Source organism: Petromyzon marinus, chromosome 14, assembly GCF_048934315.1.
Source record: "Petromyzon marinus isolate PM22_M1 ecotype Great Lakes invasive population chromosome 14, UKy_Petmar_22M1.pri1.0, whole genome shotgun sequence".
NCBI classification, from domain to species: Eukaryota; Metazoa; Chordata; class Hyperoartia; order Petromyzontiformes; family Petromyzontidae; genus Petromyzon; species Petromyzon marinus.
This window is the reverse complement of record NC_133680.1, coordinates 2,586,984-2,606,899: the sequence shown is the minus strand read 5'-3', so window position 1 is coordinate 2,606,899 and position 19,916 is coordinate 2,586,984. Positions and strand designations below refer to the sequence as shown.

The 19,916-nt window shown below is 53.4% G+C and overlaps 1 protein-coding gene across 1 annotated transcript in view; it reads right to left on the bottom strand.

Annotated features, from left to right (window-relative positions):
• The window catches only part of LOC116942438 (calcium/calmodulin-dependent protein kinase type 1D-like), a 77,787-nt gene that overhangs the window by 30,044 nt on the left and 27,827 nt on the right, over positions 1–19,916 (bottom strand). The window contains exons 2-3 of the mRNA XM_032954362.2: positions 15,930–16,061; positions 10,558–10,632 (exon numbers count right to left, since the gene is read on the bottom strand). Coding sequence (XP_032810253.1) covers positions 10,558–10,632; positions 15,930–16,061 — 207 coding nt within the window. The remainder of the gene's footprint in view (positions 1–10,557; positions 10,633–15,929; positions 16,062–19,916) is intronic.

The window sequence follows — 19,916 nt, the reverse complement described above, 5'->3', positions numbered from 1 at the left end:
GTGTCACACCGCTGGGTGTCACACCGCTGGGTGTCACACGGCTGGGTGTCACACCGCTGGGTGTCACACCGCTGGGTGTGACACGGCTGGGTGTCACACCGCTGGGTGTCACACCGCTGGGTGTGACACGGCTGGGTGTCACACCGCTGGGTGTCACACCGCTGGGTGTCACACCGCTGGGTGTAATTCAGTTAATGACAGTTCTGCGTCGTCTGCCCGCGCTACTTCAGAGGTGCCTGCCTCGAATGACGTTTTCACTCAATGTGTTCGCCGCTGTAACTTCCCATTTCTGTTTCCAACAAGGTCCTCCACGGGGTCATTCTTGTAAATGAGCTTGAGGCTCAGTGTTTTTCTCACCCCCGCGTCAACAAATACAATCAATCAACATATGAACCCCCCCCCCCCACCGTCGGCTGGGTGAGTCTGGCTCGACGAGACACAGTGATGAACAAGGAACCCAGTGACGCAGCGAGAGCTCCTCGTGCCACGAATGGGAGCTGCGGTGGCGAAATGTTGATTACCTCACCTGGTACACAGGAGCGCGTGGGTTCGATCCCGGCCCTCACGCCTGTATATTTTGAGTTTGCGTGTCTCTCTCTGGGTCCTCCGGTTTTCTCTCCACACTTAGAGTGAACATCACTCTAAGTGAGGCAAAATCCCTCAGCCAGAAAAACATCGTGGCACAAAGTGAAGATGACCCTGCTGAGGCTGCGGTGCCTCAAATATTGGAAGAAGTCACCCCCTGTGAGTGGCTGGCTGAAGTGCCATCTGTTGAGGAAGTACTGAAGGCGATCCGGAGTCTGAGACCAGGAAAGGCAGCGGGCAGAGATGATCTCCTAAGCGAAATGCTGATGAAGGGTGGCGTTTGTGCACCGACTGCCCTATATGACATCATAACAACAGTCTGGACCACTGGATGGGTTCTGCAGGATTGGGAGGATGCCCTGGTGGTCCCCCTCTTTAAGAAGGGGGACCGCACAGACTGTAACAACTACAGGGGCATCTCACTCCTCAGTGTGCCGGGAAAGGTCCTTGCAAGGATTATTCAGCATCGCCTTGCCAGGCACGCTGAGGAGAGGCTTGCGGAGCCCCAATGCGGTTTCAGGAAAGGGCAGTCCTGCACAGATGCCATATTTTCTGTCCGTCTGCTACAGCAGAGGTGTAGGGAATTCCAGCAAGACCTACATCTTTGCTTTATTGACCTGGTCAAGGCCTATGATACCATCAGTAGGCCTGGGCTCTGGGTTGTTCTTCGTGCTTTTGGAGTACCTGACCCTCTGCTCACGATCATTAAGGATCTTTATGATGGTAAGCGGGCCCGGGTAAAACTACGTGGCCGGGAGTCGGAGCCATTCCCTGTACACCTTGGGGTGCGACAGGGATGTCCTCTGGCTCCCACATTATTTAACATCTATTTTGACCACGTAGTTCGTGAAGCCTTCAATAGCTGTACCGGGGGAATCTCCATATGGTACAGATATAATGGGATGCTGATCGATGCCTGGGTGCGGTTAAGGGAGGGCTCCCTATTGCTCAACCACGTTATGTATGCCGATGATTTGGTAATAGCTGCTCATTCAGAGGAGGAGTTGGAGACGCTGCTGCTGAGACTGGAGCGTGCCACTAAGAGATGGGGCCTTACCATCAGCCCCACCAAAACTAAGCACCTGCCTGGGTATTTTGTACCATCGGACACTCCACCCCCACAACTCCCAATCGGTGATGGGGCAGTTGTGGAGAGAGTGGAGAGTTTTCCATACCTGGGCAGTGTGCTTATGACCGGCTCCAGTTTAACAGCAGAGGTCTCACTCCGAATCAGTCGAGCGGCAATATCTTTTCATCGGTTGCGTAACGCTGTGTGGAAGCTACCTGGTCTGTCGCTCCGCACTAAGCTTCAGGTCTTCTCGGCCACGGTCATTCCCTCCCTTCTCTACGCTTGCGAAACGTGGACGCCCCTAATGGAACAGCTTCACCGGTTAGAAACATTTAGGCTGACCTGCCTACGATCCATCCTGGGTTTAACCAGACTGGATTGTGTGAGGAGCTCACAAATCCTTGAAAGATCTGGGCAAGGTCCCATCGGTGAGCTACTCCGGCGGGCAAGGTTGCGATGGCTGGGTCATGTAGCCCGCATGCCCAGCCACCGCATGCCGAAACAGCTTTTGTTCGGCCGGATCGAGGGGGCTAAACGGGCGCGGCACGGGCTAGAGAAGAGATGGAGTGATGTGGTACAGGAGGACGTGGAACTGAGTGGACTTGCCGATGACTGGTACCAGCGGTGTCAAGATCGGCCTCTGTGGAGGAGGCTCGTGAAGCACGCTACTGGGCAGTTGGAGGTAGTCGCCCTCCAACAACAATGGAGGGCGGAGGAGCGACGCTCACAACAACGAGCGGAGCGCCGGGTGGTTAAGGCACAGCAGGTTGGCACAGTAGGGGGCACAGGTGGTGCATCAGCCAGTCATCTCAGTCATCTCAGTCATCTCAGTCAGTCGACCCGTGGCACCTAGGTCTGCCCCGTGACCTCCTGCCAGCGGTTGTTCGACACTTCACGTGGCCTCAAGGTGCACATGGCCTGGCACAAGCGTCGTGGTGACGTCACCGCCACTTAGTGGCGAATGGCGGTTGTTGTTGTTGTGGTGTGTGTGGGGAGCGGTGGTGTTGTGGTTAGTGCGCTGTGCTACGAACCTGGCGACCCGGGTTCAATTCCAGCTCACGGCCAACACAAGTGACAATTGTTTATTTGGACCGGTCCTGGGCCTCCCCTAGGTCGATTCAGCCTCAAATGAGTACCTGGTGCGGTGTGAAAACATCGCCACGGTGGAGAAAAAGGCGGCCGGGCGTGATGCTGGCCACCCACCCCCTCGCGTACCGTTCCGGCCTTCATAGGTGCTCGCCAACAGCACTTGCCCCAACATTCTGTCAGGCTATACGGGGGATCTTTGTCTTTTTTAATCTTTAACACTTTACTCAGCATGCTTGTTTTTTTACATACCAGGGCTGCACTGGGTGAGAGGCCGAATTCCTCAATGGGCCCTCAGAATGTCATTCATGCACTCACCTGGCCTTGGCCTTCATTCGCCCCATGAATGCGCCAAGCTGAAGGCATTGGCGGGTGGCATTCTAAACAAAATAATTTCCTTTCTAAGAGAGGCGGCGCTGATTTGACATAGCAACAGGGAGAGCGAACAATATATATAATCAGTCGAACACGGATTTCACACCGACTTCGGATAGCAGCAGCCAGAAATGTCAGTTTTTTTTCCAGCCACCGCGGGCTCGTGTTGATATTGTGAAAATCAGCCCCAATGTGTGTTGCCAAGATTATATATATACACTACGTGTAAAAATAATAATCATAATGCGTCTCTGTGATTATTTATCCTGCGATTTTTACACGTGCGAAATGAGATGGAGTGCACGCGCGTAAGCAATGCATCTGGGGCGAACTATTTCTGAATGTCAAGTTGTCCCTTGCCCTAGCGGGCACGTGCTCATCGCCAGTAGTTGCCGCATCAACACAAGGAGATGTTGATGGTTTGCTGCGTGTTGTCCAAATTGAGTTTATTTGCCGGTTTATTTTGTTTGTTTGTTCACATTTGGTCAAAGTTGGACGCCGACAAACAACGGCGAGGGCCCAACTCTTGCGAAGGACGTCACAATGATCTCGAACGCCCACGTGGGAGAGGCGGATGACGTCATGTGACGGTGAACACACACATCGTGACATCAACGACGACGTCGGCGCGTGATGTTACGGTGAACACACACATCGTGACGTCAACGACGACGTCGGCTCGTGATGTTACGGTGAACACACACATCGTGACGTCAGCGACGACGTCGGCGGTCGTAATGGTTGTCGCGGTCACGACGACGATGATGATTGAGCGAGAGCACGTGTTAGAGTATCACGTTCCTGTCGTGATGGACTGTTAAAGGGTTTTGGGAGATGCGACGATAAGTTCAGAGATGTTTGCGGGGGAATGGCGGGTGGTGGTGGGTGGTGGTGTGTGATGTGGTGGGTGGTGGTGGGTGGTGGTGGTGGGTAGTGGTGGTGGGTATTGGTGGCTATGCACCTGGCGTGTCATCCAGCACTGTGGAGGTGTAGCGAGGGTTGGTGGGTCACACAAACAAGTTGATGAATCTCCCTTCCCGTGGGCGTCGAGCATGTGTCATATCCTGGCTCGCCATGAGAACGCGACAGTACTGCACAGCAACAACACTACTCGGAATACGAATTTGTTTATCCTGGATGAATCCGATGAGCTATGCAAATTTTCTTCACAGATGTACAATAAGTATGGAATCGATTGGCAGATGGCATGTGGTGGGGTAAAGTGTGGATACTGACACCTCTACCAGGACGTCCGGGCCAGCGTAGAAGAGTAGGCCAAAACACATTCTAGAGGCGCAGCCCGCTGCTTTCCGGTGACTGAGGAGCTAAGCACTCTCCGTCTGTCTCTCTCTGTCTCTGTCTCTCTGTCTTTCTCTGTCTGTCTCTCTGTTTATTTCTCTGTGTTTCTCTGTCTCTCTGTCTCTCTTTGTGTCTCTCTGTCTTTCTCTGTCTCTGTCTGTCTTTCTCTGTCTCTGTCTCTCTCTGTCTCTCTCTGTCTCTCTGTGTCTCTCTGTCTTTGTCTCTCTGTCTGTCTCTGTCAGAGTCTGTCTCTCTCTGTCAGAGTCTGTCTCTCTCTGTCTCTCTGTCTCTCTCTGTCTCTCTCTGTCTCTGTCTGTCTCTGTCTCTCTCTGTCTGTCTCTCTCTGTCTCTCTCTCTGTCTCTCTCTGTCTTTCTCTGTCTCTCTCTGTCTCTCTGTGTCTCTCTGTCTTTGTCTCTCTGTCTGTCTCTGTCAGAGTCTGTCTCTCTCTGTCAGAGTCTGTCTCTCTGTCTCTCTCTGTCTCTCTCTGTCTGTCTCTGTCTGTCTCTGTCTCTCTCTGTCTGTCTCTGTCTCTCTATGTCTTTCTCTATCTCTCTCTCTCTGTGTTTCTCTCTCTGTCTTTCTCTGTCTCTCTCTGTTTCTCTCTGTCTCTGTGTTTCTCTCTCTGTCTCTCTCTGTCTGTCTCTGTCTCTCTGTCTCTCTGTGTTTCTCTCTCTGTCTCTCTGTCCGTCTCTCTCTGTCTTTCTGTTTTTCTCTCTCTGTCTCTTTGTCTTTCTCTGTCTCTCTCTGTTTCTCTGTCTCTCTATATTTACCTGTCTCTCTCTGTCGCTCTCTGTCTCTCTCTGTCTCTCTATCTTTCCCTGTCTCTCGCTGTCTCTCTGTGTCTCTCTCTGTCTCTCTCTCTGGCAGTGCGATCGCCACATGTCTAAACAACGTTCCGTCATAATGAACAACGCGCGCACACAGAGATTGGTGGTCTGCGTGACGTCGGTCGGTGATCGGTCGCAAAAAACACAGGCGGCCGCGAAGCGAGCCACGTCGGCACGAAACGAGGAGGGGCGGGTTGGGAAAATCATGCCGCGGTTACAGTTGAATGACCGCGATGAAAACGTCAAGAGCGGGTAAACAAACTCAGACAACAACAACAAAAACATCGCCGGGATTGGCACGAACGATAAAGATCGCACCGGCGCCTTGTCTGCGGAAGCGAGAGCCAAACATTTTTTTTAAGGTGCCTGGGGGAGGGGGACGGTGGTCGGGGAGGGTGCAGGTACTGCGTGCAGGCAGGCGATCATTTAAAGTGATCATCAGCAGCTGTGTTTGACAAGAGTCACCAACCACCGTGGCCTCCTTCCAACCGAATCCGCCGCGTCCCGCCGGCCGGCTCTCTCACGCACCCGCCCGCTCCCCCAGCTCGAGCGGCACTTCAAACGCGTGCGTGGATGCGTGGGTGGGTGCGTGGGTGGGTGCGTGGATGCGTGGGTGGGTGCGTGGACGGGTGCGTGGGCGGGTGCGTGGGTGGGTGCGTGGATGCGTGGGTGGGTGCGTGGATGCGTGGGTGGGTGCGTGCGTGGAGGCGTGGGTGGGTGCGTGGACGCGTGGGTGGGTGCGTGGGCGGGTGCGTGGGCGCGTGGGTGGGCGCGTGGGTGGGTGCGTGGATGCGTGGGTGGGCGCGTGCGTGGAGGCGTGGGTGGGCGGGTGCGTGGGCGGGTGCGTGGGCGGGTGCGTGGGCGGGTGCGTGGGCGGGTGCGTGGGCGGGTGCGTGGGCGGGTGCGTGGGCGGGTGCGTGGGCGGGTGCGTGGGCGGGTGCGTGGGCGGGTGCGTGGGCGGGTGCGTGGGCGGGTGCGTGGGCGGGTGCGTGGGCGGGTGCGTGGGCGGGTGCGTGGGCGGGTGCGTGGGCGGGTGCGTGGGCGGGTGCGTGGGCGGGTGCGTGGGCGGGTGCGTGGGCGGGTGCGTGGGCGGGTGCGTGGGCGGGTGCGTGGGCGGGTGCGTGGGCGGGTGCGTGGGCGGGTGCGTGGGCGGGTGCGTGGGCGGGTGCGTGGGCGGGTGCGTGGGCGGGTGCGTGGGCGGGTGCGTGGGCGGGTGCGTGGGCGGGTGCGTGGGCGGGTGCGTGGGCGGGTGCGTGGGCGGGTGCGTGGGCGGGTGCGTGGGCGGGTGCGTGGGCGGGTGCGTGGGCGGGTGCGTGGGCGGGTGCGTGGGCGGGTGCGTGGGCGGGTGCGTGGGTGCCAGCCTCAAGCCGTGAGCGCCGGTCGAGGAGACCGGGTAGGGAGCTCCTCGTCCTTCTCCGCCTCTCTCCATTCCTCACCGGCTCGAAAGTTTCCCGCTGAGCGCGAGGGCGCTCTAACGCCAGAGAGCTCAACGCTGCAGCGGGATTGAGCTCACGATTTTGCCTCGGCTGGGTTGCTCGGGCCACGTGAAGCTCGCGAGGGACAGGAGAAGTCCACGCGCATGGACTTTTGTTTTGTTTAGCCCTGGACCGGGCAGCCGCGCACAATGCCCTGAAGTTGATTCACCGCTCAAGTTGATGTGCATCCGAACATCGATTCCACCAACTTGTATCATTTTCCGGTGACTTCGGCTTGAGATCAATGTGAGGCTGACTGCTTCCTGATTCACCTCCACGACCGGCTCGTTCATTGAGAGAATTACCGAATGTCCGGTGGCCCAATCCATTCCTCAATCTGCGTTCGAGTCGAGGTCGCCGGTTCGACTTGTTCTCGGATCACCGTTTGAATAGAGACACTCGCCCCAAGAGGACCACCGTGTATAGAGCACCATGGAGATGAGCGTGCGTGTGATTTGAATGTGGGGAGAGGTAGGGGAGTATGTGTGTGTTTTCTAGGGGAGCGGTGGTGTAGTGGTTAGCGTGCTGCGCTACGAACCCGGCGACCAGAATTCGATTCCCGCTCATGGCCAACACCAGTGACGATTATCTGAACCGGTCCCTGGGCCTCCCCTAGGTCGACTCAGCCTCAAATAAGTACCTGTTACGGTGTGTAAACAAAGGCGGCCGGGCGTGGTGTTGGCCGTGCCGCCCTTTTAGGTGCTACTCGCTAACAGCACTTGCCCCAACAGTCTGTTAAGGCTACACGGGGGATCTATGTTTTTGCTTTGTCTTGCTTTCGTACGTGGACTCCATCACTCCAATGCCTTTTATATAACAGAGAGGACGTCACATAAATTCTACAGCGCCGGGCTCGCGAACGAAACGACTCCCTTTCTTTTCGTCGTCCAGCGCTTTGCATCCGCGCCGCTGCGAAATGCCAACGTCACCCCTCGACACATCCCACCTAGCGCCGGGCAACATTCACACGGGCGACGCTTCGCTCGCGGGTACTCTGCCCCTGTGGCTGCACGCGGCGCAATGAATGAAGAGTGCAGCATCAGCAGCAGAGAGACGCAGAGAGAAGGAGGAGGGCAGAGAGAGAAGGGGGCGGCAGAGAGACAGAGAGAGAGAGAGTCATCGTCGGCACGATGACCGCGTTGTATTTATCGAGCGATAACGCGCGTGGAATCGTGCGGCGACGAACGATTTACGATCTATGCGAATCGTATGATCGTGTTACATTGGCGGGCGCGCTACGGTGGGCATCGCATCGCGCGATGAAGTGGGCGACTTGAGATCGGTCGGCGGCCACCACCAGTGGCGAGTGGGTATACGAACCAAATCCTGGACGGCCCCCGCCACTTCACCTACCCGCCCTGATCAGCGTGGTGATGAAGTATGATCAAACGAACCCCCCCCCCCCCCCCCCATGACCGAAAGGACAAACGCCTTTGTTACATTTAGGCTACGGGACGGAACGAACACGGAGCGATACAAGTAGAAATAGCCATGGTGTCGTGATGTTAACTACCTCGCTTGGTGTACAGGAGGTCGTGGGTTCGATCCCGCCCCTGACGATGCCTGCTGCTGCTGTATATTTGGAGTTTGCGAGTCTCTCTCTCCCATCGTCACGGTGGCTAGGAGATGTTAACTACCTCGCCTGGTCGAAGGGAGGTCGTGGGCTCGATCAAGACCCTGACGATGCCTGCTGCTGCTGCTGTATATTTGGAGTCTGCGAGTCTCTCTCTCTCTCATCATCACGGTGGCTAGGAGATGTTGACTACCTCGCCTGGTCGACAGGAGGTCGTGGGTTCGATCCCGACCCTGACGGTGCCTGCTGCTGTATATTTGGAGTTTGCGTGTCTCTCTCTCTCATCATCATCACGGTGGCTAGGAGATGTTAACTACCTCGCCTGGTCGACAGGAGGTCATGGGTTCGATCCCGCCCCTGACGATGCCTGCTGCTGCTGTATATTTGGAATCTGCGAGTCTCTCTCTCATCCTCATCACGGTGGCTAGGAGATGTTAACTACCTCGCCTGGTGTACAGGAGGTCGTGGATTCGATCCCGACCCTGATGCCTCCTGCTGTATATTTGGAGTCTGCAAGTCTCTCTCCCTGTGGTAGCGTGGACTTTTCTCCACATTTAGAATCGACGTCACGCGTTTAAGAGTTTTTGGCCGCTTTACATTTCCACGTGACAAGCCACTCCGTTGAGCTATCATTTGTGATGGCCAGGTCGCTTTGGACAAATAGAGCTACGTAGCCGCTCAGTGGGGCATCATTACCTGGTCAAATAAAAACAACAACAACAGCAGACCCTGGGGCCGGCCCGGCACACGCTGGCGGGACGATGTCGCAAGGGCTGGCCTGGGAACGCCTGGGAATTACCCACGAAGAGCTCGAGTCTGTGTATAGAATAGTGTATAGTGTAGTGTATAGTGTAGTGTATAGTGTAGTAGTATATAGTAGTATATAGTAGTGTATAGTGTAGTGTATAGTGTAGTGTATAGTGTAGTGGTGTATAGTGTAGTGTATAGTGTAGTAGTGTTTAGTAGTGTTGTGTATAGTGGTGTATTTTGTAGTGTATAGTAGTGTATAGTAGTTTATAGTAGTGTATAGTGTAGTAGTGTATAGTGTAGTAGTGTGTAGTGTATAGTAGTGTATAGTGTAGTAGTGCTTTAGTCTGTCGCCAGGGAAAGGGAGGTGTGGACCGCCACGACTCAACACGCGGCTGTAGTGTATAGTGTAGTGTATAGTATAGTGTAGTGTATAGTGTAGTGTATAGTGTAGTGTATAGTGTATAGTAGTGTATAGTGTAGTAGTGTATAGTGTAGTGTATAGTGTAGTAATGTATAATAGTGTATAGTGTAGTAGTGCTGGAGTCTGTCGCCAGGGAACGGGAGGTGTGGACCGCCACGACTCAACACGCTGCCGCCGCGACCCTCACCAGGACAAGCGAACTTAGTAGACGAACGGACGAACGAAGTTTAAAGTTTCGTTCAGACCACCCAATTCATGGGATCGCCCCAAACAACAAACGAGCTATTGCCGCTGGCACGTGTCCGGCACATCGGTGTGGGGGGAGGGGGGGGGGCGTGCTGTACGTCAGCGTCGGGGATGTTTACGCTGTGCGGGCGGAGGGCGTAAACAACGGCGAATGTTTATTTCCTCCCGCTCCTGCGGCGCTGCTTGCTCTCACGTGGCGCAACGCCAGTGATATTCATTGATCATCATCAGCAGCAGCAGCATCGTCGGGTTTTTTTTATCAGACGTAGGCCCTATCGTGGCTGGTGATATCTGCAGCAGCCCCCCCGCTTCTCAAGTAATTCAAGCGAACTTATTTTTCCTGAACAGTCAGGCGCAGCAAGGGCAATTGGGAAACGAAATAGGGCATCGCACGCCGAACGCACCTGATGATTGGTAAACTTGAAAACGCGTGCTGTGGTCGTAGTAGGCGGAGATGAAGTAAGAAGTGGTGTCGAAAAGTACGGCGGGTTAACCCCGGGTGGTGCCGAGTGGGCAGCCGTGCGGGACGGCAGGGGGCTGGGTAGGGGCTGGGTAGGGGCTGGGAAGGGGCTGGGTAGGGGCTGGGTAGGGGCTGGGAAGGGGCTGGGTAGGGGCTGGGTAGGGGCTGGGAAGGGGCTGGGTAGGGGCTGGGTAGGGGCTGGGAAGGGGCTGGGTAGGGGCTGGGTAGGGGCTGGGTAGGGGCTGGGAAGGGGCTGGGTAGGGGCTGGGTAGGGGCTGGGAAGGGGCTGGGAAGGGGCTGGGTAGGGGCTGGGAAGGGGCTGGGTAGGGGCTGGGTAGGGGCTGGGTAGGGGCTGGGAAGGGGCTGGGTAGGGGCTGGGAGGGTACTCACAGCTGCATGACGAGATAGAGGTGCGATGGACTCTCGTAAATATCTTCCAGCGACACAATGTTCTCATGCTTCAGCCTGGTAATCGCACGCGTGCAGGCAAGGGCACACACGCACGCACACACACGCACACACAGGCACACACACGGGCATTTACACGCACGCACGGACACAGTCAAAGGCACAAAAGGCAAAGGCAGGGCAAGTGATGTTAGCGAGCACCGTGAAGGAGCGAACGACACGCGATGGGGTGGTGTGGCCAACACCACACCCGGCCGCCTTTGTCTCCCAGTGGCGATGTTCGCACACCACACCAGGTACTTATTTGAGACTGAGTCGACCTAGGGGAGGCCCAAGCCCGGTTCAGATAATCGTCACTGGCGGTGTTGGTCGTGAGTGGGAATCGAACTCTGGTCGCCGGGTTCGTATCGCAGCGTAGCGCTAACCACTACACCACCGCTCGCCAAAATATATAAACACACACACAGACACACGTTTGTATGGATATTCCCAGTTCAACTGTGCACTAACATAATACCTTGGTTGCAGCAGTGGTGAGTGTGTGGAGGGGTGTAGAGTGAGATGAGAGGGGAGAGGCAGGAGAGTGCGTGGAGAGGAGTAGAGTGAGATGAGAGAGGTAAGAGAGTGTGTGGAGGGAAGTAGAGTGAGATGAGAGGGGAGAGGTAGGAGAGTGCGTGGAGGGGAGTAGAGTGAGATGAGAGGGGAGAGGTAGGAGAGTGCGTGGAGGGGAGTAGAGTGAGAGGGGAGAGGCAGGTGGGAACAAGCCCATGGGTCATCGTCAAGACACCTTAAGGATGACTGTAACGGGCACCGTGAAGCCTGGGCTGTCGACGCTCCCCACTACGTCGGCTCTTTTGTAAATCCCAAGTCTCGTTGCCGAGCGCCGTCCGGAACTCTGGCACCCATGAGCCGGCAAACGGCGCATCGATCTGATAATGATTTGTGAGCGACCTTACACTTGCCCGGGGTTTAGTAACAGTCGATAATCCTTGCAGCTGTGCACGAGCCTCTGGCACGCGTACACCCCTCCCCACGTCCCTCCCGGGAGACGGGACGGGAACACGGGGACCTCAACCCACGGTGAGGGCGAGCGACGGTCCCTGCACTCGTTCTCTTAACGAGTAGAGCGCTCATGAATCTTTTTGGAGAAAAAAAAGGATATAATAATAATGAAAGTAAAACCAACAATGAACTTTAACCGCGCCGAAGCTAAAAATAATGGGACGAAGAAAGGGGGGAAACAAATATAATCGTCAAACGCGACGGCGTTTCCGCAACGCGTGTTGGTGCTAATTGCGCGATGTCTAAATATACACGCGGGCGGTTGGTGCAGGGAACGCGCTCGCGGTACGAGTCCCAGGTTGCGAGGCCGACGCGTCTACGGTTAATTTTAGACATTGCAATTAAATTTACGGGCAAATTAACGCGCGCAACCACAACAACAACAAATGGGGAGAATGTGGGGTTTATTTTTTCAATTGATAAATATCGGGAGTGGAATTGTGGGATATACTTTGAATTAAAATAAGAAGGCAGAGAGAAGAAGGTGGCCGGCCGGCTGGCTCGGGGGTCGAGTCGGAGAGAGGCTGAGGCCCTGGGTTTGAATCGGGATTGTAAAGTGCAGTGAGTTGACGGTCTAAGCCCAGTCTCCAAAGACCGCACGTAAAAGACCATCACATTAAACATGGGTTTTCAATTAATTTATCCCCCATAAAAATTAACCAGATTAAATTGTATTCTTGGTTCTTTCAGTAAAGTCACGTAGAAGGGAAACAATAAAATAATAAAAATATAAAACAATAAAATTCTCACGACGTTTCGACTGCAACACAAGCAATAATCATCAGGTGTGAAAACCACAGCAAGAAAACCACAGCAAGAAAAAAATATTGCTGTGGTTTTCACACCTGATGATGATTGCTTGTGTTGCGGTCGAAACATCGTGAAAATTTTATTGTTTTATATTTTTCTTATTTTATTGTTTCCCTTCTACGTGGTGACTTTACCGAAAGAAACAAGAGTATGAATCCCTGCAGTCACGAAAGCTTTGAATCAAAAGATTAAATTGTATTTCTATCTGTACAGCAGCAGGGCATATGTGGGAAACTCCAGCACTTCTCGTGTGGATACAAGGTGATTTGAAGAGCTCTCAGAATTAGCTTCCTGTGGTATCACCTTCTGTTGGGCCATTGTTTAACACGCGGGGTGATGCACATGTTGCTGCGAGAGTTATGGAACCGAACACTTCGCTTCATGGTGGGATGCCGACAGCACAGTTGGAATAACATTTGGAAAATAGGCAAGGAAGTGCAAAGGAATTCAGGATTAACGGGATCGAGACTGCTGCATCGCAAAGGAGTCCCACTCAATTCCCTACGCCACTGCACTGGTGGGTGACCTCCACTCTGACACGCCAGAATCGATTCAGCCAATCGCGGTGCCTCCATGTCTACGCGAGTCTCCTTTCCCCTTTACTTGATATAATAGTTCTGTTTACGTCGGAAATGAATAACACACAAAACTAATTTGAATGTGTAAAATACATCGATACAGGAGGGAGCATCTCAAAACATTGGACTGTGGTAACCATGAGAACACAACGAATTATACAGAAATACAAAGATCCCCCCTATAGCCTTTAAACTATGCTTAGGGCAAGTGCTGTTAGCGAGCACCAATGAAGGTCGGTACGGCACACAAGGGGGTGGGTGGCCAGCACCACGCCCGGCCGCCTTTGTCTCCCCAGTGGCGATATTTACACACCTCACCAGGTGCTCATTTGAGGCTGAGTCAACCTAGGGGAGGCTCAGAACCGATTCAAATATACGCCACTGTCATTGGTCGTGAGCGGGAATCGAACTCGGTTAGCCAGGTTCGAAGGCGCAGTGCGCTAACCATTGCGCCACCGTTCCCCACACATTATATATACACACACACAATTAAGAACACATGAGCAGGGGCGTGACGCGCTGCACGATCCGTCTCCACCACCGCTACCCGCTGTCGTAACTTCACTCCATGCACAACTCCGATTCGCGCCGTTGGCTACGTCCGGTGGTGCGAAGGAAGTTCAACAAACACACGAACAACGTGCGGACCTGTTTTCTCTACTCGCGTTTACCGCACGTACGCCTCTCGTGTGAAAGACGCCTTCAACTCGATGGATGCTCTCCCGTTAAGATGACGTTCCACTGAAATATATTGAATACGTTATATAGATAAAACTTTTAATTCCGCGGGGGAAGACGGAACTTTCTATAAACTAAACTGTGATCTATTTTTTATTTTACCAGGTAAGGCCCACTGAGCTGTATAGCTGTTTTTCAAAAGCGACCTGGCCACAAATGGTAGCTCAACGAAGTGGCTTATCATTTTGCGGAAATGTATTGCAGCTAAATACTCTAAACGCGTGATTCTCAATGTGTAGGGGGGAAACCGGAGGACCCGGAGGAAAAGAGAGAGGCACACAAACTCCAAATATACAGGCCACAGGGGTCGGTATCGAACCCACGTCTCCTGCGTAGCAGGCGAGGTAGTTAACATTGCCTCGCCACCGTGGCGCCCATTGGCGATGGATGGCAGACGCAGCCCAAGTGCTCTCCGAGCGCGAGTGCTGGGCCCATGAGCCCGAGGTTTGACACTGGCCGAGTCCCCATGCGCCCCGCTAACCCTACTCGGCTGGGGAGCCAGGCTTTGATTCAGCCAGACGTGCCCGAGAACATCACAGCGTCTCTGCACCAAGCGCGGCACTCGCGTTGCCACCTGCCTGGATTTTCCTAGGACGTCCTCACGTTGCGGTGACTGCTTTCCCGGGAAACCCCGTGGCCGTTAACAACAGTCCCGGGTTGTGTAAGAACGCACCGGCTCTAGGCAATGCATTTACATGCAGCTGAAAACCACGGCCGGCACTATGAGATATTCTTCTTCAGCTTCCCATGATATGCGTCCCGTTTTACTGTAGCTCGGAGGCGACGACCCAACTGCACCACCACATCCAGTATACCATCTCACCACGGCTACGAGTTACATGCCAGCCGATGGCATTCTCCCAGCGAAACATTCAGTGAGAAATTGAACTTTGCTCGGGGTCACGGGCGAGCCGGGGGTGGGTGTGGGGGTCGATGGGGGTTGGAGGCGAGGGGGGGGGGGCGATGGGGGGTGGGGGCGATGGGGGGGTGATGGGTGGGGGGAAGGGATTAACATAACAGCCAGGAGCCCATGGGGAGACAAAAACCATCGCAACAGACAAACAACTACAAAAACAACAACTACAAACACACGCCGCAGATAAACGCGCAGGTGGCAACCGTCTCCTGAACACGGGCAAGTGCCCTTGGCCTGTCAGAGGCTGAATGGGAAAGTTGTAAACAACGGGGGATGAGCGGTGGCCTCGGACTCCGGAGGTAGCCTGCGGCTGCCCCGTAACGAGCACACGTATCGCGCTGCGGGCGGGAGCGCCCTTTGTGAAACTGAAAACTCCCCGCGTTCCACCCACCCCAAAACCCACACCACCCCCACCCCCGTCCCGGCGGTGAATAATGGATGGCCCCCTTTTGGAACGACAGTAGCCTCCCTGCAACGCTGGGGCCCGAATTGTCGCGTTCGTTTCCAGGGGCGCAAGGGGCCGCGCAGCTGTCAAGCGAGTGGGAGCACGCAGGAGGATGAAGAGGTGGCAGGAGGATGAAGAGGTGGGGAGGGATGGGGTGGGGGGAGGATGAAGAGGTAGGTGGGAGGTGGCGGGCGAGGGGAGGATGTGGGTGATTGGGTTTTGGAGGCAGAGAATATGGGTGTTGAGAATGAAGAGGGAAAAGGAGGAGCAGGAGTAAGATGAGGAGGTGGGTTGGAGGAGCAGGATGAGGAGAGAGAAGGAAGATGGGTAGGTGGGGAGGTAGTGGAGGAAACGGAAGAAGGGAGGCTAAGGAAGATGTTGTTTGTTATTTAACCCCCGGCACGATAGGGATGGTGGTGGGAAGGGCTTCGGATCATCGCTCGCTGCCATCACAGGGGCCGTGACGGAGGAGTGGCGCCACGGGGGGGGGGGGGGGCCGTTTCGGGGCTGCGTGACGAGATGAGATCGCAGCATAGGGCCCAGCCCCAAACACAGGGGACCCAATCCCTTGAGACGCGAGACATTATAAACTACATCGCGTCTTCTGGGCACTCTGAATGATACTACGCACCCGCTGTGTATGCTGTATCCCTGAGCAATGGTGGTGGTGGTTGCTGTAGTGATGGCGGTGGTGGTGGCCATGGTGGTGGCCGTGCTGGTGGTGGCGATGGTGGTGATGGTGGCGATGGTGGTAGCCGTAGTGTTGGCGGTGCTGGTGGTGTCGCTGCGTGTGTGCGGCCCGCACTTGCGCAGCACGGCGATCTCGTTCTCGATGCTGCTCTCGCGTCCGCGCAGCGCCTGCTTGGTGATGCACTTGACAGCGAAGAGGCTCCCGGACGAGCGGACCTCTGCCAGCACCACCTCGGAGAAGGCGCCACTGCCAAGGAATGGTGGGGGGGGGGGGGGCGAGGAGGGAGGGGAGGGGGGCACACGAAGAGACGCGGTTCAATCCTGGGAGGGGGGGGGAGGACGACTCGAGATGGGAGACATCGCCTCCCACAGGAAGCTGACGCTCGTCAGAGCCGTGACCAGTGAGGCCTAGTAAATCATGCACAAGGCGCAGCCTGAGTGAGGCTTAGTTAATCATGCACGTGGCGCAGCCTGAGTGAGGCCTAGTTGTGCACATGACACTGCCTGAGTGAGGCCTAGTTAACAGTGCACCTGGTGCGGCCTGAGTGAGGCCTAGTTAATCACGCCCATGGTGCAGCCTGAGTGAGACCTAGTTAATAGTGCAATTGACCACAAGTTGTGTTCCTGCCAAGGCAACATTGCCACGGACCCCAAGCTGTGTTCCTGCAAAGGCAACATTTCCACGGACTCCAAGCTGTGTTCCTGCTAAGGCAACATTGCCGTGGACCCCAACCTGTGTTCCTGCCAAGGCAACATTGCCACGGACCCCAAGCTGTGTTCCTGCAAAGGCAACATTTCCACGGACTCCAAGCTGTGTTCCTGCTAAGGCAACATTGCCGTGGACCCCAACCTGTGTTCCTGCCAAGGCAACATTGCCACGGACTCCAAGCTGTGTTCCTGCCAAGGCAACATTGCCACGGACCCCAAGCTGTGTTCCTGCCAAGGCAACATTGCCACGGACCCCAAGCTGTGTTTCTGCCAAGGCAACATTGCCACGGACCCCAAGCTGTGTTACTGCCAAGGCAACATTGCCACGGACCCCAAGCTGTGTTACTGCCAAGGCAACATTGCGACGGACCCCAAGCTGTGTTCCAGCTAAGGCAACATTGCCACGGACCCCAAGCTGTGTTCCTGCCAAGGCAACATTGTGACGGACCCCAAGCTGTGTTCCTGCAAAGGCAACATTGCCACGGTCCCCAAGCTGTGTTCCTGCCAAGGCAACATTGTGATGGACCCCAAGCTGTGTTCCTGCCAAGGCAACATTGTGATGGACCCCAAGCTGTGTTTCTGCAAATGCGCTCCATCCTGGAAAACTTCACGGAGATCGTCAAGACGGCCAAGGGTCGTGAATGAAGAGTCCCCTGTGTGGGCTTCAGTGGGGCCGTCTGGTCGGGCAGCAGAGACACGAGAGACCAAGAAACGACATTCCAGTCGTGGGCTGAGCTCAAGGAGGAGGGGGGCGCTATTCAACCCTAGCACATGGGCGAAAAGCCGTGCATGTGTGAAGAGTGCGGCAAGACGTTTTCTCGCGCTCGGCCTACAAGTATATATATTTTTATTTTCCGCTTGTGTATTAATCTGTGTTTACCCCGGATATTTTAGAGATGGAAATTCTCCTGCTGTGTATCCTACTGCTGTCCCTCCCGGCCATATCTAGTGCCACACTCAACTCTACAAACGGCTACCCTCGTTACTTTGCGTCCATACTTCTTGCTCGATTTGCCATTACACCTGCAAATGAAACAGCTTATAGACACTTCTACACTCCATCTTTGTATCCTTTTAAACCCTATCTTTGTCCCATTACTTCACCAGCACTCCTTCCAAACTTTATTCGGCTCTTAAAAATAACACCATCTGTGACCTACTGTTATTCGTCAAAGGTTTGCCGCTCTTCATCCTTTCACAGAAAATACTTGTGCAAACTATTAATTCTACTTTTCTTATTTCTGGGTGGTATTGAGCTTCATCCTGGCCCAAATGTAAAGAACTCGTATTATTCTGTAGATTTTTCTGGCAGGAAAGGTGTTGGTGTTCTACATGTCAACATCGGAGGGCTTGTGATGAAATTAAGTCAACTAAAACTAGAAGTAGCAAATCTTGACCCGGACATTTTTTGCCTAACAGAAACATTTCTCACTCCTGCCGTCAATGACATGCAGATTACGATTGACAACTACAACCTTTTTCGGCTTGACCAAGGATCTAAAGGAGGTGGAATTGCCATATATGTTCGTAATACTATTGCATGTTCACTAGCTCACTCCTTGTTTAAAAAATGTTGCTTTGAAGATCTGGCTCTCAGAATAACTCTCCCAAATAATCAACAGATATTGGTAGTGTGCTGCTATAGACCACCTAGTGGGAAGGATGTTGAAGCTGCATCTGCACTGAGAGAGCTTTTTGGGGTCCTCCCTAAAGGTGAAACAGTTTTAGTGGTTGATCTAAATTGGAATTGGCTAAACCCGCCGGCCGTGGCCACAAATTTTGCAGATTAATTTGACCTGTTTCAATTAATAAATGTCCCCACAAGACCCAACCTAAAAATCCGGGAAAATCATCTCTGCTTGACGTCCTATTGACAAATGCCCCTCACAATTTCACACTGACTGGTGTGCTTGGTAATAATCTTAGTGATCACTCCTTCATTTTTGGGGTGAGATCATCACCCAGACCCAAAGCCCCCCCTAAATTGGTTGAGAAGCACTCTATGAGACACTTCAGCACTCAGGCATTTACTAATGATGTGCTTCACTCGGATATTGACAAGGTCTGTGATATCCCCAACCTGACTACGGCTTGGGAGACCTTCAGGTACATGTTTCTCCAAATTCTTAACAAACATGCTCCGTTGGTTATATTTAAAACTAAAGGTAACCGCCCACCATGGTTTGATCCTTTGATTACAAAGCTCATGGGCATGTGCTCAGAAAAGTAATTTGGTCAATGACTGGCTAGAAAACAGGATTTTAAGGAATAGATGCGTCAAAAAAATACAGCATGCAAAAAATGCCTACTCCACTTTCCTGGAATCACATGGAAATGCCAGGATTTTCTGGAAAAAATCAAATGTATCGAAAAGGCATCCAAAACAGACAATCTGCCCGTTGAGCTTAACCGAAATGGGGAATATTTTTCAGATCCCAAAAAAATAGTTGACAATTTTAACCTTCATTTTTCTGAAGCTGGTAATCTTTTTGATAATGTATTCGGAGTCACCCCTGCTCATGTAAATTCCTACACCCCTGTCCAAACATTAAAGATTTTAGTTTCCAGCCAATCCACGAAAGTAATGTTCTGAAACAACTGTCCTACCTCAAAGGGTCCTCCTCTACTGAAGCAGAGAGTATTCCCGTCTTTGCTCTACTAACTGTTGGTCACCTAATATACAAGCCTATAGCCCATATTTTCAACCTGTCCATCAAAGAAGCATCAGTTCCTCTAGAATGGAAACATTCCTATGTCCGTCCACTTCACAACGGGGGCCCTAAAGATGATCGAAATAACTACCGACCTATCTCAATTTTGTCCCCGTTGATGAAAATTTTAGAAAAATTATTGAACTACCAAATTAGCAGTTTCCTGTCCACCAACAATCTATTACATCTCAAACAATCTGGATTCCGAAAAAAATACAGCACCACATCTGCTGCATTAGACTCTCTTAATCACATTTACAGTAGCCTTGATAATAAGCAGTACTGTGCCTGTCTTTTTCTTGACCTGTCCAAAGCTTTTGATACAGTAGACCACAACACCCTGCTTAGTAAACTAAGTTGCCTCGATTTTTCCGAAAACGCAGTAAAATGGTTACAAAATTACCTCTTTTCTCGCACCCAAACTGTATTCACAGATGGTTGGAGGTCAAACAGTGTTAAGATAACAAAAGGGGTTCCACAGGGTTTCATCCTCGGCCCGCTTTCGCTCTCTTTATGTCAATGACTTGTGCACTGACCTGGATCATTCCAGGGTAAATCTTTTTGCAGATGACACGATACTAATTACTGCTGGCCGCTCTCCGGTTGACGTGATTGCTAAGCTCCAGGGTGAATTCAACAAACTACAACATCAGCGAGTTGCTCTTAAACTAGTCCTGAATACC